Below are 27,411 nucleotides of genomic sequence, written 5' to 3'. Positions count from 1 at the left end.
TCCAACACTTCGGGAGGCTAAGGCGGGTGGATCACGCAGTCAGGAGATCGAGAGCAGCCTGGCTAACATGGTGAAACCACGTCTCTACTAAAAAAAAAAAAATAATAATAATAATAATAATCATAAGCCAGGTGTAGTGGCGGGAACCTGTAGTCCCAGCTATTCAGGAGGCTGAGGCAAGAGAATTGCTTGAACCTGGGAGGCGGAGGTTGCAGTGAGAAGAGTTCACGCCACTGCACTTGACCCTGGGCGACAGAGTGAAACTCCGTCTCAAAAATAATAATAATAATAATGATATAGGAACATGCTAATATTTCAAGTAAAAAAAAATCATGGTAGTAAAAATCACAATATGAAACTGTATAGAGTAGATCCAAATTTCTTTAAACACATACACACACAAACACAAGTGAACAGACACTCCTGAAGACTAGAAATAAAAATCCAGACTATAAGTAGCATTTATTTCTGAATTACGACTGATTTTCTTCCTTATCTTTATTCTCCAGATTTTCTAAACTGGGAATGTATTACCTTTTATAATAAAAAATTATTTTAAAGTAGTTATGGCAAATATAGACGTATTTAAAACCTGGGGAGTGGTAGTGGAATCAGAAAAGAAAGAATGGGGCCGGGCATGGTGGGCTCACACCTATAATCCCAGCACTTTGGGAGGCCAAGGCGGGGGAATCACAAGATTAGATCAAGACCATCCTGGCTAACATGGTGAAACCCCGAATCTACTAAAAATACAAAAAAATTAGCCAGGCGTGGTGGCGCTACTCAGGAGGCTGAGGCAGAAGAGTGGCATGAACCCAGGAGGCGGAGCTTGCAGTGAGCTGAGATCGCGCCACTGCACTCCAGCCTGGGCAACAGAGCGAGACTCCGTCTCAAGGAAAGGAAAGGGAAAGGGAAAGGGCAAGGGCAAGGGAAAGGGAAAGGAAAGAATGGTTCTGAGAAGCATTTCAAAGTAAGATGCACCGGGACTGTTGAAGAGAGAAGACACAAATCTGAATGCAGGATTTTGATCATGAGACACTAGAGAACAGTGGTGAAAGTCATCAGACTGGAAATGTAAATTCCAAGGAAAATGTTTTGCTATAAAATGTTCTAAGTACCTAATAATTTTGAAACTACAAATGAATTATGATTTTTTTCCCTAAAAATTTTGAAAGAAAAAAGGTCATTTTTAGCAAGAGTATAGTGTTTCTTTCCTAGTTATAGAATTCAATAAGTGAAAACAGCTCAGGACTGTGTCTTTACACCAAAGGACTAAAAATACTTTTCTTGGAAAGAAAGTTGTTTTCCATAGGTCAGGAGCAAATCCCAGTGTCTGTGGAGGCTGCACCCTCCAGTGTGGACCAGTCTTTGGAAGAAAGCCTCACTGGCCATACATGACTTACCATTTCTGTCCCCTACTGCTTCTACAAGGGGGAGAAGAAGGGCATATGCTACTAAAAGGCAGAGAAGAGGCCGGGCTCGGTGGCTCACACTTGTAATCCCAGCACTGTGGGAGAACGAGGCAGGTGGATCACAAGGTCAAGAGATCGAGACCATCCTGGCCAACATGGCAAAACGCCATCTCTACTAAAAATACAAAGATTAGCTGGGCGTGCGCCTGTAGTCCCAGCTACTCGGGAGGCTGAGGCAGGAGAATCGCTTCAACTCAGGAGGTGGAGGCTGCACTGAGCCGAGATCGCGCCATTGCACTCCAGCCTGGTGACAGAGCGAGATGATTGTTTCAAAAAAAAAAAAAAAAGACAGGGAAGATATAGTAGCAAATTATGGTAGTAACTTTTCCGGCCACTAGTTTCTCTGAAATGCTTTGTCCTTCTTCCCATATCCTAAGGGCAACGTAGGTCAGGCCTTCAGACAAGGAACCACACTCCCTGTACTCCTGAACTCACTCCTGCCCCACACTGACTCCTCTGCTTTCCTGCCCTGATTTGATCATCAGATCTTTTATATTAGACATGATCTTGAAACTTGTAGAAAAACTACAGTGAGAAAGGTCTTTATGATAACAGCTTCTCCAATTACTGCTTTAGTTGTGCCAAAAACTTAATAAAGGAGGTTTAATAATTTATAGGGGAATATCAATAAACAATGTGCACACTTTACCATGTTTAGTATAAATGGATATTAAAGTGGAGGTCATAGCCATTGGGCCAGTTGGCTACTCTGGGCTAATAACTAGTGTCTATGCTATTAAATCTAGGGTTGTCAACCTACGAATTCATGTTATTGGTCACAAACAGGTCTGGAAAACAGACAGGAGATAGTTTAAAACCTATAGCGTTTTTTTTTTTGTTTGTTTTTTTGTTTTTTTAATTGAAACCACGACTCAAAGAACATGCCCTGCTGGTAATGGTAATCAACATCTTTACATGAAAAACACAAGTATATACACGTAAGAAGCTTATAAGTCCATGTTTGGACCTTTAAAATGTTCTACTGTAATCAGTTTTAATATGCTACATTTTAGATCCACTACAGCAACAGTAATAATAACAACAAAACTATATTAATACTAATGACGGCTACATTCAATAAACAGTTTGGGCCAGGCACGGTGGCTCACACTTGTAATCCCAGCACTTTGGGAGGCCAAAGCATGTGGATTGTTGGAGCCCAGGAGTTCGAGACCAGTCTGGGCAACATGGTGAAACCCCGTCTCCACTAAAAATATAAAAATTAGCTGAGTGTGGTGGTGCACACTTCTAGTCCCAGCTACTAGGGAGGCTGAGGTGGGAAGGATTGCTTGAGTGCAGGAGGTGGAGACTGCAGTGAGCTGAGAACACACCACTGCACTCCAACGTGGATAACAGAGCAAGACTCTGTCTCAAATACACACACACACACACACACACACAGAGCTTGTTCCAGGAAATGAGCTAAGCATATTTTATGTATATTAACTTATTTAGTCTTTAAGACAGATAGATGGGGAAACTGAGGTTGAGAGAGCAAATAACTTGCTCAAGACCAAATAATTGTTATGTGTCAGCCCCTGGATTCAATTCTTGGTCAGCCTGATGAAAATTCTCCCAATCTTGTAGGTTTTTTTGTTTTGTTTTTTTTTTTTGAGACAGAGTCTCGCTCTGTCGCCCAGGCTGGAGTGCAGTGGCGCAATCTCGGCACACTGCAAGCTCCACCTCCTGGGCTCACGCTATTCTTCTGCCTCAGCCTCCCGAGTAGCTGGGACTACAGGCATGCGCCACCACGCCCAACTAATTTTCTGTATTTTCAGTAGAGACGGGGTTTCACCGTGTTAGCCAGGATGGTCTCGATCTCCTGACCTCGTGATCTGCCTGTCCTGGCCTCCCAAAGTGCTGGGATTACAGGTGTGAGCCACCACGCCCAGCCCCAGTGTTGTAGTTTAAATCACTGTGTTACCTCACTGCCTTGTACCATTGAGCCTTGCAATTTAGAATTTGGTCTCTGGACCAAGAGCACCTGCATTACCAGGAACATATTACAAATGTAGAATCTCAGCCCAGCCCCAGCCCGAGCCCCAGCCCCAGCATCTCGGCCCAGCCCCAGCCCCAGCCCCAGCTGCACTGAACCAAAATTTGCATTTTCAAGATCCATGAGAAACTTACTTGCATTATAAAGTTTGAGAAGCACTTGTTACCAGGAATGGTAGACAAGGAAAGGAGAGAACAAGCAAAAGGAACCATTCAACGTTTCCTCTCCTCCACAAAGCTCAGGGGCAGGGGATTTTCCAAAAAACAGAAGAAATGCCTTTGATGGGGTGAACAGAAGTTACAAAACAACAAAGGGGAATGAGAAGGGAAAATAGTTTCATTAGCAACTTTAAGGTTTTACTATTTCTCAATGTTGTTCAGATGCTCAAACATTAAAATGAGTAAACATTAAATATGCCAAGAATGCAAAAGTGGACAAAACAGCTTAGGACAAACTTCAGAAAATTCCAAGATTACTTGCTATGCTGCCCTGAGAAATAGTGGTAAAAACAAAAAAACAAAAAACAACAAAAACCAAGAAATTTAAGCCTAAAAACAATCAACTTGTTCCATATGTCTCTGCCCCTGCCTCTCTCTAGCTGGCTGCTGCTAAGTGAATAAGTGCCTGTGGGAAATCTGGTCACAAGATCCTACCTCCACCTAAGCTTTGGGGCCTGCTTGGCAGATGTTTCACCCCTTGCTCTCCTCCTCCTCCTCCTCCCCCTCCTGCTTTTCCTCTTCCTCTGCTCCCACTCTCCTGGAGCTTCTTATCCAGATGTTCCACTCCCATTCCCTGCCTCATGTCCATTGCCACGGTGACCTCAGTGCGTTTTTCCTTTAGTACCAAATCACTGTTTATTTTAGAGCCAACCTTCCGAATAAGGCAGGTGAGCAAATATCTGAATGTGTGGGGTAGGGACACATTGCAGGCATACCATCTAGACAGGTGTTTAAATTATAGCAGGAATAAATACAGGTGATGGATTGAAAAGGGGGTAGGAGAAACCCAGAGAAAGAGGCCAATTTCCGGTGGCTGGCCCGCCCAAGTGTTACTGCTTGTTACTGCTGTTTGTTAAAAGTCGTGCTGCTGCCAGCACTATAATTAAAATATGATGGAGCTTCCCTGTTGATTCTTAGAATATACCCACCATCCACCCAGACACATAATCTTTTGGTATATGAAGAGGGTTTCAAGACAAGCCTAGCTATATCAATGCTGCATGCCCTCAAAATGCGGCAGTCCCGAATGCTTAAAAGAAGTCCAAACCTCAAAGATATAAGGGCTGTATTGCCTACCACAGGCAAAGCCTTGAGGAAAGTGCTAATGCATGTGCAGATAAAAACGTGGCCCTTCCCTGCCCTTAAGCCATGTTGGAATTTATAATTACTAGGTCAGACAAGATTGTTAGACAAAAAGCAGTATTTAAGACCTCCAGAATGTAGTAAGTGCCATAAAAGAACAGCTAAAGAAATTTAAAAATGGGCCGGGCACGGTGGCTCAAGCCTGTAATCCCAGCACTTTGGGAGGCCGAGACGGGCGGATCACGAGGTCAGGAGATTGAGACCATCCTGGCTAACACAGTGAAACCCCGTCTCTACTAAAAAATACAGAAAACTAGCTGGGTGAGGTGGCGACGCCTGTGGTCCCAGCTACTCGGGAGGCTGAGGCAGGAGAATGGCGTGAACCCGGGAGGCGGAGCTTGCGGTGAGCTGAGATCTGGCCACTGCACTCCAGCCTGGGCGACAGAGTGAGCGAGACTCCGTCTCAAAAAAAAAAAAAGAAAAAAGAAATTAAAAAATGGCATCTGAGCTGGGCCTAAAATAATAGGTAGGAGAAAAGAAAAATCCTAAGTAAAAATGCAGAGACAGACAAGCAGGGAGAACATCTGAGAGAAAGTAGTCTAATTCAGCAAAGGCTTCGAGTGATAGAAGATAGGGATAGACAGATAAACAGCTTGGGGAGGCCCTTGAATGTTGGACTAATGATTCTGTCCTTGATCTAGTAGACAACAGTAAGCCTGCTCACAGGTTCTGACAGAGCCATGCTATATGAGAACCTTGGTTGAAGACCCTTCTACTCCCAAACACACACACACACACTCTCTCTCTCTCTCTCTCTCTCTCTCACTCTTTCTTTCTCTCTCTCTCTCCCCACTCCCTCTCACCTCCCCCACCCCCACCGCCTCCAGTTAGCAGCTAGTTTCACCAGTTGAGTAGAAAAGTGGTTAATGTCTCTGCAAGGCTATCAAGGAAATTAGGAGTTCCAAATTACCTCTTTTTGCCTGGGCCACAAGGAAGGGAGGGACTGCTTTAGAATTCAGGGAAATAAAATGATCAGTGACTAGAGTCAAAGATGTGTTACTCTTGCTGTGCCCTGAATAATTTTAGAGATGATTTTTGCTTGATCTTAAATGGACAAAATAACAGCTTTGACATACAGATGTTGTGCCTTGTGCACACAATGTGTATATTTATTTCCTCATGGCACTGAAACTGCAAAGGCCTAAGAAACCATTTGCAATGGAATCAAACTAATCTTAGGTTCACTAAGGATGTCTGCAAATTTCATGCATCTTATTTATTGAAATGGAGAAGAAAATTAAGCACTAAAGATTTAGGGTCAGGCGCAGTGGCTCATGTGTGTAATCCCAGTGCTTTGAGGGGCGGAGGTGGGAGGATCACTTGAGGCCAAAAATTCAAGACCAATCTGGGCAACATAAGAGACCCCATCTCTACAAAATATAATTTAAAAAATTAGGCATGGTGGTGCATGCCTGTAGTCCTAGCTACTTGGGAGGCTGAGGCAGGAGGATCACTTGTGCCTGGGAATTCAAGGCTGCAGTGAGCCATAATCACACCACTGTAATCCAGCCTGGGTGGCACTCTAGCCTGGGTGACAGAGCAAGATCCTGTCTCAAAAAGAAAAACAAAGAGAGAGAGAGAGAGAGAAGATGATTTAGTTAATAAGAGTTTAACATGGGAGTAACTGGCAGCATAGCATTCCCCATGCAGTTTATAGTCTTGCCATAGTTCAATTTCCTCATTATAGCAGGTCCAGAAAAATTTTAGATAATTCTTGTCTGACGAGGTCTAGGAATGGTGCTTCCTAAGATTATTTTGCTAATTCAAACTAATATTTATCAGGCACCTACTCTGGGCTTGGCATTCTTTTGAGCATTGAGGATAAAACAATGACAAAAAACAGTCAAGTAGCACAGTCAGTATGGAAAACAGTATAGAGATTCCTCAAAGAGCTAAAAATACAACAACCATATGATCTAGCAATCCCACTGCTGGGTATCAACCTAAGCGTCCATCAACAGATGAATGGATTTTTAAAAAGTGACATATATATACATAGAGGAATATAAGTCGGCCATAAAAAGAATGAAATTCTGTCATTTGCAGAACATGGATGGAACTGGAGGTCATTATGTTAAATGTAATAAGTGAGGAACAGAAACACAAAAATTGCATGTTCTCACTCATATGTGGGAACTAAGAGAGTGGATTTCATAGAGATAGAGAGTAGAATGATGGTTATCAGAGCTGAGAAGGGAAAAAGGAAGGGGAGGGAAAAGAGATATTGATTCATGAATACAAAAATACAGTTAGACAAAATGAATAAGTTCTAGTATTTGAAAGTACAGTGGGAAAATTGCAGTTAACAATTTATTGTATATCTCAAAATAGTCACAAGGGAAGACTTGTTAATGTTCCCAACACAAAGAAAAGATAAATCTTTGAAGCAATGGATATCCCAATTACCCTGACTTGATCATTATACATTGTATACATGTATCTAAATATCACATGTACCCCCCAAAATGTGCAACACTGTGATATATGAATAACCCCCAAATCCTTGCCTTCATGGAGATTATAGCCTAATGTGGGGCTATCACTGAAATACATAGAAAATGTATAAAACAAAGATACTCACAGATTTGGAGTTTGGGCCAAATTGTTGATATTAATGGTTATATACTACTTAAACATTTTCAGGAGATCTTAACTGAGAGACCATAAGTTCATGGGGCATCAAGACAGAGCCTGATTGAGGGTGAGGGTGTTTGAACCCTTAGAAATTAATGCAAATTTGTAAGTTTGAATGTACATTTTTTTCAGGAGGAGGAACAAAGCTTTAATTCAATTCTCCAAAGGATTTCTGAATCCAAAAAGGTTAAGAATCATTTCTACTGATAAAAGGATAAATTTGTCTAAATGTGCATTCATATTATCCTCAAAACTACCTCACTGTCATTTGAAAATAATGTTCTCTGTGGTGTTCATATATAAAGAATATATATATATTCTTTAATATATATAAAATATATATAATATTCTTTATATATATCCTGATATATATAGATATATCAAAATCTGACTGGATCAGCTGGGCATGGTGGCACACACCTATAATCCAGCACTTTGGGAGGCCAAGGCAGGAGGATCACTTGAGCCCATGAGTTCAAGACCAGCCTGGGCAACATAGTGAGAACTCATCTCTATATAAAAATTTTTAAAAATAAGAAGAAAAAAATATGACTGGATCAACTGAACATGCCATAGCTTTGATTCCTGCAGCCATGGGGCTCTGAATGATCTGGAACAGGAAAATGCCGTGGCTAGTTGCTCCTGACTTGTTTTCATCTGTTTTGCTAGAGTAAAAGGTAATCCTGGAATAGGAAATATCAGTGGACCAAGATCTGTTTCACTCAAGGTAAAAGAAGAGGCAAACCAAAAGTGCCAGATCTGCACCAATTACAAGATTTTCACCAATGGAGAAATATTAGAGAATATATTCAATCAGAAAAATGAAAAGAACTATTCTTAAACAGTTACATTTTGCACAGTCCTCCAAAAGCACTTCACGAGCATTTATTAAATCACTAGCAACAATTCAATTCCTTCTTCAACTCCTGGATGCTGATAAAATAAACCTCAAGAAATTCACACTCCAATCACCAGGAGAGAAGGGTTAAATGTTGATCATAGTTTAAAGGGGGTCAGGAAAAGCAGGAAATCTCTGCAGTTCCAATACCTCAGCACTAAATTCTCTTGGCATATCTTCTCTTTCTGTTGAGCGCCATCATTTCCATAATATATGTATACATATAGACATTTAGTGTTCCAAAATCCAGACAGAGTTCCAGATCAAGATTTGCCAGAGACATTCCTGGGAAACCTGACAAAATGGCCAAATCTCTTCGTAGTGTTTCCAATTTATACATGTAGATTTTGTGTGTTGACAGGGGAGTTGCTGCTGCCATCATAAGTAGATCTATTCTTATTGCATCTCTAGTGATTAACAAGGCTGAGTTTTGCCTGCTCGAAGAATCAGTTGACTATACCATAAAATAATCTGATGAGGAGTTTGCCCAACAAATAACTGATAACTCTCAACAGAGCCACATGTTTTGCAAGCTGCTTCAAGAACTGGAGAAGCATTTCAAATTAAGAAAACAGAAAGTTTAACTCCTCGTTTCTCTGAGCAGGAACAAATATAGGCTTGGCTACAGCTCTGTAGCAATATCATGGAACAACATGCTCACAGGCTGAAGTTCAGTCACTCTCACCTAATGAGAGGTTTGAGTCCTTATTCACACCGAAAGAAGCAGGAAAACACTGAGGTAACGAATATAGAGTCAGATAGAGCTGAGTTTGAGTCTTAGCACAGTAACCTGCCATCTGTGTGACATTAGCAGAGTCACTTATCCTACCAGCTTCTATTTCTTCATCTTAATTGGTAAAAAGTAAGTACCTACACCTCATTAGGGTTAAAGAGATAATGCATATAAAGTCCTAGGCACAGTGCCTAGTACAAAGTAAGCATCTGATTAATGTCAACTGCTTAATTATGAAGGGCAGGTATGGTCATATCAATGAAAAAATTTTGACGCAGGGTCTTACTTTGTAGCCGAAGCTGGAGTGCAGTGGTGCAGTTATGGCGGACTGCAGCTTTGACCTCTTGGGCTCAATCGATCCTCCCACTTCAGCCTCCAGAGTAGCTGGGACTACAGGCACGCACCACCGCACCCGGCTACTTTTTGTCCTTTTTTTTTTTTGTGGAGTTGGGGTTTTGCCATGCTCCCCAGGCTGGCCTAGAACTCCTGAGCTCAAGTGATCCACCCACCTTGGTCTCCCAAAGTGCTGGGATTATAGGAGTGAGCCACTGCACACAGCCATCAATTGTTTTTAAAGAAAATATAAAAACCTACAAAATGTAAAAAAGAAATTATTTTCAATTTAGCAAGCATATGATGACTGCCAAGTGCAAGGCCTTGTGCTAGGTGATGCGTTAGAAAGAACTACATCATGTAGTTTAGTGCAAAACAGGAAAGAAAAGATGCAAAATAATTATAATAGATCTGTTATAAAAAGTAATGAAGGACTTAAAGAGCACAGAGAATAGAAAGATGACTTCTGGCTAAGGCAGCAGAGGGTTCTTCATTTACATATTTATTCAAAAAATACGTATTGAGTGCATACTACTAATATCTAGCAAGCTGAGGAAAAACTGGTGAAAAAATGGACATGATCCAATTCTCAATGAATTACCTTGTGTTCCAGTCGAATCAGCACATTTTTGGAGTACTACTAATGAGTCAGGTGTTGAGGCAGCAAAGGACACTGCCCTCAAGGAGTTCACTGTCTGTTAAAAGAGACAGCTATCTTGACATATCTAGTGTGATGAGTGAAATAGTGTGCATATGAGTGAAGTGGCATCTACACTGAGTCTGGACAGATGCCGAGATTAGACATGGCGACTGGGGAACATTTTCCATGAGGAGATAGCATAAGGCACGGAGACTAACAGAAATTCTAGTTGAGCTGCACTAAAACATGTGTGATAGGAGGGAGACAGGCTGGAAAAGTAGCCTGGAGCCAGATTCTAAATAAAGGCTTTGAATCACATTTAATAGCCTGGGCTTCCCATTATAGACAACTGGAAGGTCCTTGAGATTCTTAAGCAGAAGAGTACCATGATGAGACTTGTGATTTATGAAAGAATCCATTATGGCCGGGCACAGTGGCTCACACCTGAATTCCCAGCACTTTGAAAGGCCAAAGTGGATGGATCACTTGAGGTCAGGAGTTTGAAACCACTCTGGCCAAGATGGTGAAACCCCATCTCTACTAAAAATACAAAAATTAGCCCAGCATGGTGGCAGGCATCTGTAATCCCAGCTACTTGGGAGGCTGAGGCAGAAGAATCACTTGAACCTGGGAGGAGAGATTGTAGTGAGCTGAGATCGTGCGCCACAGCACTCCAGTCTGGGCAACAGAGTGAGACTCCATCTCAAAAAAAAAAAAAAAGAATCTTTCAGAGCAAAGCAAAGACTACGGTGAACAGGAAGAAACTGGCCAAGAAACCACTGAAAAGGTAATTGCAGCTGTCCATCCAAGAGATAATAAAGGTCTTAAGTAGGACAGTAAATGGAAAAGTGAAAAACAGGATAGGTATCAGAGACACTGTAGAATCTTGACAACTGCCTGGACATAGAATGAGGAAGTGAAGAGAGGCACTGATAAACGAATGGCTCCATTCCTAAATTCCCTGGGATTCTAGAATTCCAAGAATTGCAATGTCACTAATATAGAGCAGAACAAAAAGAGGCAAATAAGTTTTAAATACGTTTAAGACTTTTCTGAGTATTTTAAAAATATGCTCAAAAAACATCAAGTATTTTGAATGTTGTGCAATATAGTTAGGTGGAAATGTCTCACAGGTGGAAATTTGGACCTGACTCTCAGCAAGGAGGCTCAAACTAAAGATATATATTTGGGAGAAATCCACAGAGAAGTACCAGGATGAAATCATAGGAAAAGGAACTTTACTCCAGGGGAAACTATGGAAAAAAAAAGTTCTGAGGATTGCAGTCTAGAATTCAGAGATATGCTGGAGGATCCCAAAAGACCAGGGAGAAGCAGATGCCCAGGGGCCACTTCACCTTCTTCAACCAGAGCCACTCTGCTATGATCAACTTTATACACCTAAGGTCTATATGCCAGTGGTTCTGAAAAACCTGTTGAAAATGGAATCTAATTTTCAGGGAGAGCAGGAGGAAGGAATGATCTCTCAGAGGAATTACTGAAGGGTTAGAAAAGCTAAGGGAAATTTTCACCTAAGAAGCAGTTAATAATAGCCACATGCTAAAGGAAGAAGAGTAAAAACAGTGACTGAAGTTGGCAATTCTGAGGTCATGAGTGGCCTTTGAGACACAGATGGACAAATGTAAGAGATGAAGTCAGACTGCGAGAGCAAGTGTGCGGGGGTGGAGGGGCAGGAGGCAGACTAGAACCAACAAGGGGGTGTTATTTTAAAAGAAGTTTGGCAGTACAAGGAAGATGAGTTTGAAGGGGTGGCAGAGTAAAACAAAGGCTATTTTAAAACAAGAGATCATGCAGTAGGCCAGGAACTAAAGAAAATGAGAGCTTCAAGACTTGAGACCTAGAAAAGCTAGTAAATTAGATCAGATCAACTAGAGCCGGGTCCTGGTACAGAGAAGCACAAGTAGCCAAGAGAAGAATTGGTCTTGATACCAAAATTACCCCATTTTACAGATGAGGAAATCAAGGCACAGGGAGGTTAGACAACTTGTCCAAGGTCTTGCTGACTCAAAAGCTTATGCCTTTTTCTATTTATCTTTTTCTGCTTCTAGAAATGGGAAAGAATATTGTATATGGTACAAAGAACAACAACTTTTTCTACTAAGAAAGAATATGAAACTAAAGGAACTAGAGTTAGCAAACGACCACAAAATCTGAGCACAAATGTACATAAGTTCAAATGTGTCTAGATAAACTAAGGAGGCAGAAAGAGTTTCCAGTGCCAATTGGTGAAGCTTGTGATAAACTGGGTGCCATCTGCCTCAATCCTAGAGAACATTTGTAACCATTTCAAAGATTTAGCTACGTCTCTCTTCATTTGGAATTTCTGAAATTGAGATTCACTCAAGGTCCACTGTGCACCCTTACAGTGGTAGCTGCTGAAGTAGAAGAAATAACAACGATTTCCTTTGTAAAGAGAGAGTGAAAGAGTTTAACTGCTGTGAACCAAGCGTTATGTACCTCCGCATCTCTCTTTCTCTAGGAACAGGCAAGGAAGTCTCAGGGTAAGGAGCAAGAAAAATGAAACAAACAGAACGGATTTTTTTTTTCCCACTCTCCATCTAAATGAAAAATGTGAAGAGCAAAAAGTATCTCCTCCCCTCTCTGTATCTGTCAGCACATTTCCAGGAGTCCTGGCCACATCCCGGGCACTGGCTGGCTAGGGAGCAGAGACTGACACAGCACATTCGTTCACACTGGAGCCCCCGCCTGGGTGGTCTGCTGTTATCCCTTTGATTAAACTCCCAGGCTGGAAGAGCTGGAGTTGCTCCTAATGATAGCTGGGTCCTGCAATCTCACACTTGCCTGCATGGAGAGGGCCAGCGCTCCCTCTGATTCCCTGCCTCCCACTTCTCACCACAAAGCTGGGCTAATTCACCACATTCTTCTGTTCACTAATGGCAATAACCACAAAGGGCTACATCTCTTCAGAGCACTACACTCCCTTCCAGCATGGAGTCAGGCAGAGATAGTGAGACTTCACAGGGAAGCTCAGCACCCTGTTGGCCACCACAGCACTTCTCCTGCCCCCAGTCCAGGTGCAAGATGTTTCTAGAAAACCCTGCCTTCAGGGACATACACATAGATTTCCAAAAGATCTCATCTCCAAAAGATAACCAGCTTCTCTTGGGCCAAGGGAAAGAATTAAATTTGACCTGCTCTCTGCTCAGATTTGTAAGTTATTTGTTGAATGGTTGTAGCTGAGAACATTCATCTCTTTTTATTTCAAGTATACCCGTGCTTGCACAGATTTTCAGAAGTGGCTGCTGCTCACGTGGCAGGGAGAGTTTGATATTTTTATGTGTTTTAGGCTATAAACAAAGTTAAATCACAGCAGAGTACTAGTAACTATACAGGATATGAGCTTCTGTTTTTGCCATACAGATTTCTTAAGAATCTAACCTCTAATGTAAATTCTGAGTCCCTCTACATTTTATCATCAAATTTTTGGCTTGTTACAATACTTTGCTTCTTTACCTTTGGCTAGTTCAATGTTCCTCATTATCTTCACCAGCGAGCATGGAGGAAAAAGGAGTGACACTGCCTCATCCTCCAAATCCATCCTCTTCAAGCTACCTGAGTGGTCCAGCTAAAAGGCAAAGCAATTATGTCTCAGAGGATCTCCATCATCTATGAAACAAAGGACAAGTTCCTTCACAGGGCATGAAAGCTCTCCATGAACCAGCCCTTGCCTTCTCGCCCAGCTTCATTCCTAGCTAGTCTCTGCTGACTCTCCATCCTGTGACATCCTTAGCCTGTCTCTCGTTTCCCTACATATGCACAAGCAAGATTTTATTCCGTAAACTGTTTCTCCCCTTCTGCCATCTACCTGCCTACCTTTAAGATTCGGTTTAGATATAATCTCTTCCAAGAAGGCTAGTTCAGCTTTCTCCCCACTCCCACCCACAAGCTGGGTTTGGGGCCTCTTTCAGTGGCTGTTATTCCCTCAGACTACCTCTGTCATGCATATTCCATGTTATTATTATCACCTGTTTATGTAGCTGCTACCATTACAAGAGAATGAGTTATTTCATGCTGAGGACTATGTGTTATATCATTCCCATGGCTTAGTACCAAAACCTAGAAGACTCGTAAGAGCCTAGCAAAATGTTTTTTAAATACATACACATACACATGCACACACAAACACAATGAAATAAAAAGTTTTGCAGGAAATGCCACTAAAAGTTTTAATAGCCTAAGCAGTTGAAATTATAGGCCAAATATAATGATTTTTCAGAAATACCCAACAACTTCAATTGTCTATACTCATCTTCCACAATAGCACAAGTAATTTAAATTCAACTTTGCTTAGTTAGTAGAATATCTCTTAACTCCTTGCCTAGAAAGTCAATTAAAGATATATCAGAATTTATGCAATATAATGAAAGCAATGCTCGGAGAAAAATTCACAGCTTTTATATAGTGAAAAAAAATACCAAGAATGAATGAAAATAAATTAAGTATCTAACTCAAGGTGGGGAGAAATACCAAAATAGTAGAACAAAGCTAAGGAAAGCAGAAAGAAGGAATTAGTAAAGATAAGGCAAGAAAACACTGAATTACAAAACAATAAAATAGAATGAATAAACATATCCAGAATAAATCTTATTTTTAAAAGGGGAGAAAATACTAATTAAACCTGTTAGAAAAGGGAAAACAAAGAAAAGAAAGCACAAATAGAAAACAGGAATCGAGAATCTGAAAACAGGTAAGAGAAAATAAAAAACATTTAAAGTGATTACTGGACACAAACTTGTTTCTGATAACAGCTAAGTTTAAGTTTTCAGACCCTAACTCCAGAGAGAAGAGCAGAACTCTCACAGCTTTCTGACTGGAAATCCACCTCTTTCTAGAAAGCTACAGACATTGTATCACTTGACTCAGTGAGTAAGAAACTAAAGTAAATTTCTTTTTAAACATAACTACAGAAAAAGGGAAACTGTTGGTAAACAAATATACCAGAATCTATACTGAACCATTATAACATGCTATTAGTTATTTACCAGAAAAAGAATAATCAATGACAGAATTTTCCAAATTCCAAATTAAGGAATCACTTCCTCTGAAGGGAAAGGGTTGAACAACCTATAAGTGAGCTTTGCAACAACAAAGTACGGAGGGTGGGGGGAAGTGGGGATGGTTAATGGGTACAAAAATATAGTTAGCATGAATAAGATCTAGTATTTGATAGCACAACAGGGTGACTACAGTCAACAATAATTTATCGTACATTTTAAAGTAACTAAGAGTATAACTGGATTGTCTGTAATACAAAGAAAGGATAAATGCTTGAGGTGATGGATACCTTTACCCTGATATGATCAACACACACTATATGCCTATATCAAAATATCTTATGCACCCCAGGAAATTGGCCTTGTTGGCTGCACGGGAAATGGGTGAGGTCTGCCACTGCTGGCTTTCCCCTACTTCCCTGGTGACCTGTATGACGCAGCAGGGGCAGCCATAATCCCCCTGAGAAAGTAACTCCATGGGCCTGAGAACCATACCCCCATCCCCCACAGCAGCCACAGCAAGCCCTGTCCAAGGAGAGTCTGAGCTCAGGCACACCTAACTCTGCCCCAACCTGATCATCTTTCTCTACCCATCCTGGTAGCTAAAGACAAAAGACACAATATCTTGGGAGTTCTATGGCCCTTCCCAGCACCTGAGAAACTTGAATACTTATCCGGGCGACCTTAGGGCAAGCTTCTATCAGCTGATGCTCTCTTGAAAGCACCACCTCCTGGCTGGAGGCCAAAAAACCACTACCACAACCAGCATTCAAGAAAACCAGCTCACGAAACAAAACTACAACAAAGGATCCTCACAGAGTCCACAGTGTTCACTCCCCTGCTACCTCCACCAGATTAGGTGCTGGTAGCCATGGCTGAGAGACCTGAAGATGGATCACATCACAGTACTCTTCACAGAAACTTGCCAGTACCAGCCCAGAGCCCAGCAGCTCTGTTGGGGGGCTAGACCCAGAAGGGCAATAATAATCACTGCAGTTTGGCTCTCAGGAAGCCCCATCCCTAGGGGAAGAAGGAGAATACCATATCAAGGAACCAAACAGTGGGACAAAAGAATCTGAACAGCAGCCCTTGAACCCAGATCCTCTGATAGAGACTACCCAGATGAGAAGGAACTGGAAAAACAATTCTGGTAATATGACAAGACAAGGTTCTTTAACACTCCCAAAAGATCATACTAGCTCACTAGCAATGGATCCAAAGAAGAAATTTCTAAATTGCCAGAAAAAGAACTCAAAAGGTCGATTATTTAGCTACTTAAGGAGGCACCACGGAAAGGTGGAAACCAATTTAAAGAAACTAAATAATAATAACAATAATAATACAAGATATGGACAAAAAAATCTCCAGGGAAATAGAGATCATCGATAAAAAACAATCATAACTTCTGGAAATAAAAGACACACTTAAAAAGATGCAAAATACACTGGAAAGTTTCAATAATAGAATCAAAAAAGTAGAAGAAAGAATTTCAGAGCTCGAAGACAAGGCTTTTGATTAACCCAATCCAACAAAGACAAAGAAAAAGGAATCCCCAAAAATGAACAAAGCCTCTAAGAAGTTTGGGATTATGTTAAACGACCAAACCTAAGAATAACTGGTGTTCCCAAGGAAGATGATAAATCCAAGTTTGGAAAATTTATTTGGGGGAATAATTGAGGAGAACTTCCCTGGCCTTGCCAAACATCTAGACATCCAAATAGGAGAAGCTCAAAGAACACCTGGGCAATTCATCGCAAAAAGATCATCACTTAGACACATAGTCATCAGGTTATCTAAAGTCAAGACAAAGGAAAGACTCTTAAGAGCTATGAGGCAAAAGCATCAGGTAACCTATAAAGGAAAACCTGTTAGATTAACACCAGATTTCTCAGCAGAAACCCTAAAAGCTAGAAGGTAGTGGGGTCCTATGTTTAGCCTCCTTAAACAAAACAATTATCAGCCAAGAATCTTGTATCCAGTGAAACTAAGCTTCATAAATGAAGGAAAGATAAAGTCTTTTACAGACAAACAAACAAATGCTGAGAGAATTAGCCACTACCAAGGCAGCACTACACAAACTGCTAAAGAAAGTTCTAAATCTTGAAACAAAACCTCAAAATACACCAAAATAGAACCTCCATAAAGCATAAATCCTACAGGGCCTATAAAACAATAACACAATGCAAAAATCATCAGGTCTTCAGGCAATAACTAGCATGATGAACAGAATAGTGCCTCACATCTCAATAATAATGTTGAATGTAAATGGCCTAAATGTTCCCCTTAAAAGATACAAAATTTGCTGTCTTTAAGAAACTCAACTAACATATAAGTTCAAGAAACTCACCTAACACATAAACTCACATAAACTTAAGGGCGTGAAAAAAGATATTCCATGCAAACGGACACCAAAAGTGAGCAGAAGTAGCTATTCTTATATTCTTATATCAGACAAAACAAACTTTAAAGATCCAAAGCAATAAAAAGACAAAGAGGGACATTATATAATGATAAAAGGACTAGTCCAACAGGAAAATATCACAATCCTAAATATATATGCACCTAACACTGGAGCTCTCAAATTCATAAAACAATTACTACTATATGAGCGGTAAGCCACCCAGGTGCCGAGGCAAGAGACTGAGGGCACGAGCTGTTCCAGCATAATAAAATATATAAAATAAGAATAGGTTATACCAGATATAGATAATAGATATTATATATGAATATCACTAATCATTAGTCTGTAGCAATTACTCTTTATTCCAATATTATAATAATCCTTGCTCTACAGTTATAACCTAGGAAAAACCAGGCCATACAGAGATAGGAGCTGAGGGGACATAGTGAGAAGTGACCAGAAGACAAGCGGCCACCAGAGGGCTTCTTGGTCTAGAGGTAACGCCAGTGTCTGGGAAGACGCCTGTTACCAAGCGGACCGAGGTCTAGTGGTAGCATCAGTGCCAAGGAAAAGCACCCGCTACTTAGCAGACCGGGAACAGGAGTCTCCCTTTCCCCAGGGGAGTTTAGAGAAGACTCTACTCCTCCACCTCTTGTGGAGAGCCTGACATCAGTCAGGCCCGCCAGCAGTTATCCAGAGGCCTAACCATCTCCCTGTGATGCTGTGCTTCAGCGGTTACGCTCCTAGTCCGCCTTCGTGTTCCATCCTGTACACCTGGCTCTGCCTTTTGGATAAGAGTAGCAAATTAGTGAAAGTGCTAGAAGTCTCTGATATGCAGAAATAATGGCATAGGCTGTGTCCTCTCTCTCTCTCTGTCTCTCCACCTCGGCTGACAAACGGGGAAGGTCGCCCTGTCCAGTGGACATACGACTCATGTGACCTTGCCAATCATTGGAGGTGACTCACATTCCTTACCCTGCCCCTTTGTCTTGTATCCAATAAGTATCAGTGCAGCCTGGCATTCGGGGCCACTACTGGTCTCCGCGTCTTGATGGTAGTGGTCCCCCGGGCCCAGTGGTTTTTTCTTTTATCTCTTTGTCTTGCGTCTTTATTCCTACAATCTCTCGTCTCCGCACACGGGGAGAAAAATCCACCGACCCTGTGGGGCTGGACCCTACACTACTAGACCCAAGAAACGAGATAGACAACAACACAGTAATAGTGGGAAACTTCAATACTCCACTGACAGCACTAGGCAGGTCATCAACACAGAAAGTCAACAAAGAGACAATGGACATAAACCATACCCTAGAACAAATGGAGTTAACAGATATTTACAGAACATTCTACCCAGCAACTGCAGAATACACATTCTATTCATCAGCACATGAAATATTCCCCAAGATAGACCACAAGATAGGCCACAAAATGAGTCTCAACAAATTTAAGACAATCAAAATTACATCAAGTACTCTCTCAGACCACAGTGGAATAAAATTGGAAATCAACTCCAAAAGGAAGCCTCAACACCATGCAAGTACATGGAAATTAAATAATCTGCTCCTGAATGGTCATTGGGTCAACAATGAAATCAATATGGAAATGTAAAAATTCCTTGAGCTGAATCTTAACAGTGACACAACCTATCAAAATCTCTGGGACACAGCAAAAGTGGTGCTAAGAAGAAAGTTCATAGCATTAAATGCCTACATCAAAAAGCCTGAAACAGTTCAAACAGACAATCTAAGGTCACATCTCAGAGAACTAGAGTAACAAGAACAAACCAAACCAAAACCCAGCAGAAGAAAACAAATAACAAAGATCAAAGCATAACTAAATAAAATTGAAACAAAAAAACCCGATACAAAAGACAAATGAAACAAAAATCTGGTTCTTTGAAAAAAAAAAAAAATTGATAGACCACTAGCAAGATTAACCAAGAAAAGAAGACAGAAGATCCAAATAAACTCAATTAGAAATGAAACAAGAGATAGTACAACCAATACCACAGAAATACAAAAGATCACTCAAGGCTACTATAAACACCTTTATGTGCACAGACTAGAAAACCTAGAGGAGATGGATAAATTCCTGGAAATATACAACCCTTCTAGACTAAACCAGGAAGAAATAGAAACTCTGAACAGATAATAACAAGCAGCAAGATTGAAATGGTAATTTAAAAATTGCCAATAAAAAAAAGCCCAGGACCAGATGGATTCACAGCTGAATTCCATCAGGCATTCAAGAAGAATTGAGACGAATCTTATTGAAACTATTCCAAAAGTCATAGAAAAAGAGAATCCTCCCTAAATAATTCTATAAAGCCAGTAACACTCTAATACCAAAATCAGGAAAGGACATTAACAAAAAAAGAAAACTACAGACCAATCTGTTTGATGAATACAGATGCAAAAATCCCAAACAAAATTCTAGGTTGGTGCACAAGTAATTGTGGTTTCTGCCACTAACCTAATCCAACAGAATATCAAAAAGATAATCCCCCATAATCAAGTGGGTTTCATACCAGGGATGCAGGCATGGTTTAACATACACAAGTCAATAAATGTGATATACCACATAAACAGAATCAAAGACAAAAATCATATGGTCATTCCAATAGACACAGAAAAAGCATCCAACAAAATCCAGCACCCCTTCATGATTAAAACCCTCAGCAAAATCGGCATAAAATGGACATACCTGAGGGTAATAAAAGCCATCTATGACAAACCCACAGCCAACATTATACCGAATGTGGAAAAGTTGAATATATTCCCCTTGAAAACTGGAACAAGACAAGAATGCCCATTTCACCACTTCTATTCAACATAGTTCTAGAAGTCCTAGCCAAAGCAATCAGACAAGAGAAATAAAGGGCGTTCAAATCATTAAAGAAGAAGTCAAACTGTTGCTGTTTGCCAATATGATCATATACCTAGAAAACCATAAAGGCTCATCCAAAAAGCTCCTAGATCTAATAAATTCAGTAAAGTTTCCGGATACAAAATCAATGTACACACACAAATCAGTAGCACTGCTATACACCAACAGCCACCAAGCTGAGAATCAAATAAAGAATTTAACACCTTTTACAACAGCTACAAAAAATAAAATAAAATACTTAGGAATATACCTAACCAAGGACATGAAAGACCTCTACAAGGAAAACTACAAAACACTGCTGAAAGAAATCATAGATAACACAAACGAATGGAAACACATCCCATGCTCATGGATGGGTAGAATCAATATTGTGAAAATGATCACACTGCCAAAAGCAATCTACAAATTCAACAATTTAATACCATCATCATTCTTCACAGAACTAGAAAAAACAATCCTGAAATTCATATGGAACCAAAAAAGAGCCTGCATAGCCAAAACACGACTAAGCAAAAAGAACAAATCTAGAGGCATCACATTACCCAAATTCAAACTACACCACAAGGATATAGTTACCAAAACAGCATGGTACTTGCATAAAAACAGGCACACAGACCAATAGAACAGAATAGAGAACCCAGAAATAAAGTCAAATACTTAACAGCCAACTGATCTTTGACAAAGCAAACAAAAACATAACCTGAGGAAAGGACACCTCATTCAACAAATGGTGCTGGGATAACTGGCAAGCCACATGTAGAAGAATGAAACTAGATCCTCATCTCTCACCTTATACAAAAATGAACTCAAGATAGATGAAAGACTTAAATCTAAGACCTGAAACCATAAAAATTCTAGAAGATAACATCAGAAAAACCCTTCTAGACATTGGCTTAGGCAAAGACCTCATGGCCAAGAACCCAAAAGCAAATGCAACAAAAACAAAGATAAATAGATAGAATTTAATTAAACTAAAAAGCTTCTGCAGGCAAAAGAAATAATCAGCAGAGTAAACAGACAACCCACACAGTGGGAGAAAATCTTCACAAACTGTGCATCCGACAAAGGACTAATAGCCAGAATCTACAAGGAACTAAAAGAAAAAATCAGCAAGAAAAAAAAATCCCATCAAAAAGGCTAAGGACATGAATAGACAATTCTCAAAAAAAGATACACAAATGTCCAACAAACATATGAAAAAATGTTCAACATCACTAATTATCAGGGAAATGCAAATCAAAATCACAATGCAATACTACCTTACTCCTGCAATAATGGCCATAAAAAATCAAAAAATAATAGATGCTGACATGGAAGTGGTGAAAAGGGAACACTTTTACACTGTTGGTGGGAATGTAAACTAGTACAACCATTATGGAAAACAGTATGGAGATTCCTTAAAGAACTAAAAGTAGATCTACCATTTGATCCAGTAATCCCACTACTGGTATCCACCCAGAGGAAAAGAAGTCACTATATGAAAAAGATACTTGCACATGAATATTTATAGCAACACAATTTGCAACTGCAAAAATATGGAGCCAGCCTAATGTCTATCAATCAATGAGTAGATAAAGAAAATGTGGTGTGTATATATATACACCATGGAATACTACAAAAAAGGAACAAAATAATGGTATTCGCAGCAACCTGGAGGGAGCTGGAGCCCATTATTCTAAGTGAAGTAACTCAGGAATGGAAAACCAAACATCATATGTTCTCACTTATAAGTAGGAGCTAAGCTATGAGGACACAAAGGCACAAGAATTATATAATGGACTTTGGGAACTGAGGGGAAGGGTGGGAGGCGGGCGAGGAATAAAAGATTGCACATTGGTTACAGTATACACTACTTGGGTGATAGGTGCACCAAAATCTTGGAAATCACCACTAAAGAGTTTATCCATGTAACCAAACACCACTGATTCCCCAAAAAAACCTACTGAAATAAAAAAAATCGTATGCACCCCATAAATATATACATCTACTATGTACCCACAATAATTTTTGAAAAACTACTAAAAAGTACACTTCATCTAAAAACTTGTTTCTAACCAAATTAGAAGCCATTTACTACTGAAAGCCTTTTATGGCTGAAATAACAATATTTTCCACATATATTGCATTTACAGGTTTTGCATAATATCCTCATGACCCTGTTGTATTTTCCTCATCAATCAATGAAGATCCTGAGGTTAAGAGAAGTTGAGTGAACTGCTCAAGATCACATAGCTAGTCAGTGGCAGGAGAACAGTGGAGTGAATTGCCCAAGATCATACAGCTTGTCAGTGTCAGGAGAAGAGTAGAGTGAACTGTCCAAGATTACACAGCCAGTCAGTGTCAGGAGAAGAGTTGAGTGAACTATCCAAGATCACACAGCTAATCAGTGGCAGAACAGTGGCATGAACTGTCAAAGATCATACAGGAGTCAGTGTCAGAATAACAATGGAGTGAACTGCTCAAGATCACACAGGAGTCAGTGGCAAGTCTGTGGATGGCTAATCCAGCTCTTTCTCCACTACTCCATCCTGCTTATTACATCCTACAGCACCTCCCTCAGTACTGTACCAAGCACTGACCACCCTACTACCAAGGCTCTAAAAGTTAACACTGACATCTAATGGCAAGTTCATATCCCTACAAACCACGGTCTATTGGACTTTTAACTCACTGGCACTGAAGTTCTTTATAGACAAAAAAAAATGAACTGAAGGGGGATGACTTCCCAATCAGGATACAGTCACCTTGGATTCCCACAAGATTAGGATCTTTTCACTTTGTAGGCTTTGCAGTCTAGCAAACGATAGGAGCTAGAAATAGGTAAGCACTATTATTTTTTTTTTTTTACTACAATCACGAAATCTGAATGTCTTGGTGCTCCTAGCTGTCCATTTATAAACTGGAAACATATAATCTAGTTAGTGACCCAATGATAAAAGTGTAGCAGAGCGCTGGCCTTTCCTGTCTCATAGCCACTTAATTGGAAAATTCCTTCCCATTGTATCTTGGTATCCCATTCCCTCTTCCCATCATTCTGTCACTAAAATCTAACTATCCAACTCCCTCCAAGAATCAACATTGTTCTTGTAGCGTTCTTTGCTTCCTATTTCACATTAGGACTTCTTTACTCCCTCCAAACAACTAAGGATTTGAGAAAGACAATAATTACTGCTTCACATGCTGGGATGAGGCTGAAGTAAAACTAAGTCCATGAGACGCTTAGCTTTAGTTTTGGTCCAAAATTTTATACAGAGAAGTAGGATACCACCAGGGAGCAGTGTGTTGCCTACTTTTAGCATGTACTTAAAGTAGTTTTCAGCTTCACTTTTTTCGAGACTTGATTATCACTACAGAGTTACTACCAATTAAGGAATTTGGCACATCAGCAACATAGCAAAATATAACTGTGGAGTTAAATTACGATAATTCCTTTAGAGGACTTTGATGCCATTTAGCATTAAAGAATAAGAGATATGGCTTTTCCTTCAATTAAACACCACAGGGATAACCAGCAAGAAGGACAAAGAGAACTCACAAAGCTCTTGAAAGTGCCATCTACCTTCACTGTGTTGCAAGATTGTTAATATCTATATAGCATACGGACAATATCCTGTTATTTATTTCTATCCACCCAGCTTGTTGAATGACCTTGATCACATAACTTCTTTCAGCCTCAGGTCCTCCCATCTGTAAAATGGGGAGAATGATATTATGTTGGATAAGGGTATAATAAAATATGAAATTAATCAGTTACCCATAAAACATCCTGAGATCATGAAATAAAAGGCAGTATAGAAAAAAAAATTTTTTTAAGGGTAATGTTATAAAATTCTGGTAAAAAGATTTATAAGACTAGAACTCAATGGAAAATTTTACCAAAGAAAAGAACTTATTTTTAAAGATCCTTTAAAATTATATTTACAGATGAACATTCAAGTCTGTTTATCCATGAAATAGGTACATCATATCCAGTAGCAGACTTTCTTACTTCACAATGCCTGTAACAGAAAGTTATTTTCTTTAAATTTGAAGAGGAAACACTTGATCCTTTAGCTTGAAACCAACTATTAATATTACTCATTCAAGAGGCATCAGTATATGGGAATAGTAAAGACAGGGAAAGACAAAGTACCCTTCACTAATTCTATCCTCAGGTCCAAAGAGCTCTTGGGCAGCCCAGACCATCCATACCTGTTGGGTGAGGAGGTTGATGTGGCTGGATGGAGAATACTGTCTCGCTGCCTGCTTCTCAGCTAGCCGCTGAAGTTCAGCTGTAACCATACTTTGGTTGTATCGTTTGCTATACAAAGAAGCATCTTCTCCCTCTTTTTGTGTTTTGGCTATTCCTGAATGATGCTTGTTTAGATAGCACGATCCTGCTAAAACGGAGAAAAGTTTTCACTCATTTAGGAAACAAAGCCCTGAAAAAAAAATAGGATAATGACAGAAATCTCAGGTCAACAGATACTTTACTGAACCCTAGGGATCTTTAATATAGGAGAAATAAGCCATCTTCAAATGATCACAAAAGTAAATGGTTACCATAACCTAGAAACTCTTCCTATTACCAAACTGCCACATGCATTATTTATTAATGTGTTTTTGCTTAAAATGAAAGTTTCATAAAGAATAATTTTCATTACATGTAATGGGGAATAACCAATCCTAGAATTTTCTAATCTTACTGAATAAAAAATATATCTTTGAAATTCATTATAATTCTTATTTGTTTTTCTTGTTATATAACTATACTTGTCAACAGTCTGTGGCATCCACTGTCAAATCATCCATAATAGAAAGCTCAAAAGGGAAATGGGGATAAAAGCAAAATGGAGTATAATGAGAAAAATAACAATAACCTTATATTTTCAAACGGCTGATTTCCCTTTCAGATTTAAATTTTCTTCTTTCAACTGTAATATCAGAGCATTCTATTATTTAAGCATTGAAATTCTGGCAAAAAAATTACTTAAAATCAAGATTCAGCTGAGCACGGTGGCTCATGCTTGTAGTCCTAGTTACTTGGGAGGCTGAGGCAGGAGGATCGCTTAAGCCCAGGAGTTCAAGGTTACAGTGAACTATGATCATGCCACTGCACTCTAGCCTGTGTGACAGAAAGAGAACCCATCTCTAAAAATAAAATAAAATAAAAATTCACATTTTCCCTGATTGTAAAAGTCACCTCTTTGAAAAAAATTTTTAAACTCAGAAAAGTAGAAATAACATAACCTATTTCCTTTCTGTCTTTTTAAAATTAATGCTAATATAACAGTGATCATTCTGCATATACAACTGACTTTCTAAATCTGTAACTTTTTCATGCTTACTATATTATTTAGTACCTACAAAATATTTATAATAGCTGTATATATAGTTATAAGCATATTGTAATGAACACCTGTGAGCTTAATACCCAACTTAGGAATTACATTATCAACAATATGCACTAACCTATGTGCTTGTTCCTCCCCATTCCTAATCTTCCCTTATCAATCATTCTTTTTTTAAAAAACAAAAAGTTTTATCAAATATATTTGTGTGCATATGCATATACAAACAAAATACCAGAAAACTTTGCTTGTTTTTGAGATCTACAAAAATGGTATCCTACTATAGATATTTCCTGGGACTTGCTCTGTTATTCAACACTACTCTTCCAAGATTTATCCTAGCTAAATATAGCTGAAAATCATTCATTTTCCTTCCTGTCTGGCATTCCATTTTGTAAACACACCACAGCTTATTTTTCTATTCCCCTATCAATGGCTATTGTGGTTATTGCAAACATACTGCCATTATAAACATTGCAGCCATAAACACTCTTGCATACATCTGCTGGCACACATGTAGAAGAGCTCCTCTTGTATATGCCCAGGAGAGGAACTGTTGGGTCAAAAAGTATGTAAATTTTCAAGTTTATGTAGTAATACCAAAGTGGTTTTTTGTTTTGTTTTGTTTTGTTTTTTTGAGACAGAGTCTTGCTCTGTCGCCCAAGCTGGAGTGCAGTGGTGTGATCTCGGCTCACTGCAAGCTCTGCCTCCTGGGTTCACGACATTCTCCCGCCTCAGTCTCCCAAGTAGCTGGGACTACAGGTGCCCGCCACCATGCCCAGCTAATTTTTTTATTTTTTATTTTTAGTAGAGACGGGATTTCACAGTGTTAGCCAGGATGGTCTCAATCTCCCAACCTTGTGATCAGTCCGCCTTGGCCTCTCAAAGTGCTGGGATTACAAGTGTGAGCCACCACACCCAGCCCCAAAGTGGTACTTTTTTACACTCCGACAAACAAAAGAAAAACATCCCTGGGCCAGGAACGGTGGCTCACACCTGTAATCCCAGCACTTTGGGAGGCTGAGGCAGGAGGACCACTTCAGAACAGAAGTTTGAGACCAGACTAGGCAGCAAAGTGAGATCTCTTCTCTACAAAAAATTAGCTGGGTGTGGGACATGGGCCTAGAGTCCCAGTTACTCAGAAGACTGGTGTGAGGATTGCTTAAGCCCTGGGAGGTCAAGGTGGCAGTGAGCCATGATTGCACCACTAAACTCCAGCATGGGTAACAGAGTGAGACCCTGTCTCAAATTTAAAAAAGAAAGAAAATTCCTGTTGATCTATAGCCTCTTCAACACTTAGTATTGTCAAGTGTCTTAATAATTCCCATTGTAGTCTTCATGTACCTGATTAATAATGATGTTGAACATGTTACCTCTTTTCTGGTATCATTTTTCTATTGGGCTATCTTTTTCTTATTGACTTATATGACTTGTGCTTTTGTTTTTACTTTTGCTCCATACCATAAGTTCTTAATGATGGTTTCCTTTATTTTATTATTTTATTTCATTATGGAAGTTTTACATCTGAAATTGATTTTATACATGGTGTGAGGCAGGGATCTAATTTCATCTTTCTCTGTGGGGATAACCAACAACCAACCCCAGAAGCATTTATTGAGAAATCTCTCCCTTTCCTCTGATCCACAATGCCATCTCTGTCATACATCAAAGTTCCATCTTCCTGTGTGATTGTT

General features: G+C 39.8%; 1 protein-coding gene across 14 annotated transcripts in view; it reads right to left on the bottom strand.

The window, feature by feature from the left end:
- Positions 1–27,411, bottom strand: part of TTLL5 (tubulin tyrosine ligase like 5) — a 293,345-nt gene that overhangs the window by 138,445 nt on the left and 127,489 nt on the right. For 10 of the 14 annotated variants that reach the window (XM_007987329.3, XM_037984298.2, XM_037984299.2 and 7 more), the window contains one exon: positions 24,579–24,766. In XM_007987329.3, coding sequence (XP_007985520.2) covers positions 24,579–24,766 — 188 coding nt within the window. The remainder of the gene's footprint in view (positions 1–24,578; positions 24,767–27,411) is intronic. The other 4 variants (XM_037984291.2, XM_037984294.2, XM_037984297.2 and 1 more) reach the window with 1 other exon arrangement.

Source organism: Chlorocebus sabaeus, chromosome 24 (assembly GCF_047675955.1).
Source record: "Chlorocebus sabaeus isolate Y175 chromosome 24, mChlSab1.0.hap1, whole genome shotgun sequence".
Lineage (NCBI taxonomy): Eukaryota > Metazoa > Chordata > Mammalia > Primates > Cercopithecidae > Chlorocebus > Chlorocebus sabaeus.
This window is presented reverse-complemented; position numbering and strand designations above follow the sequence as displayed.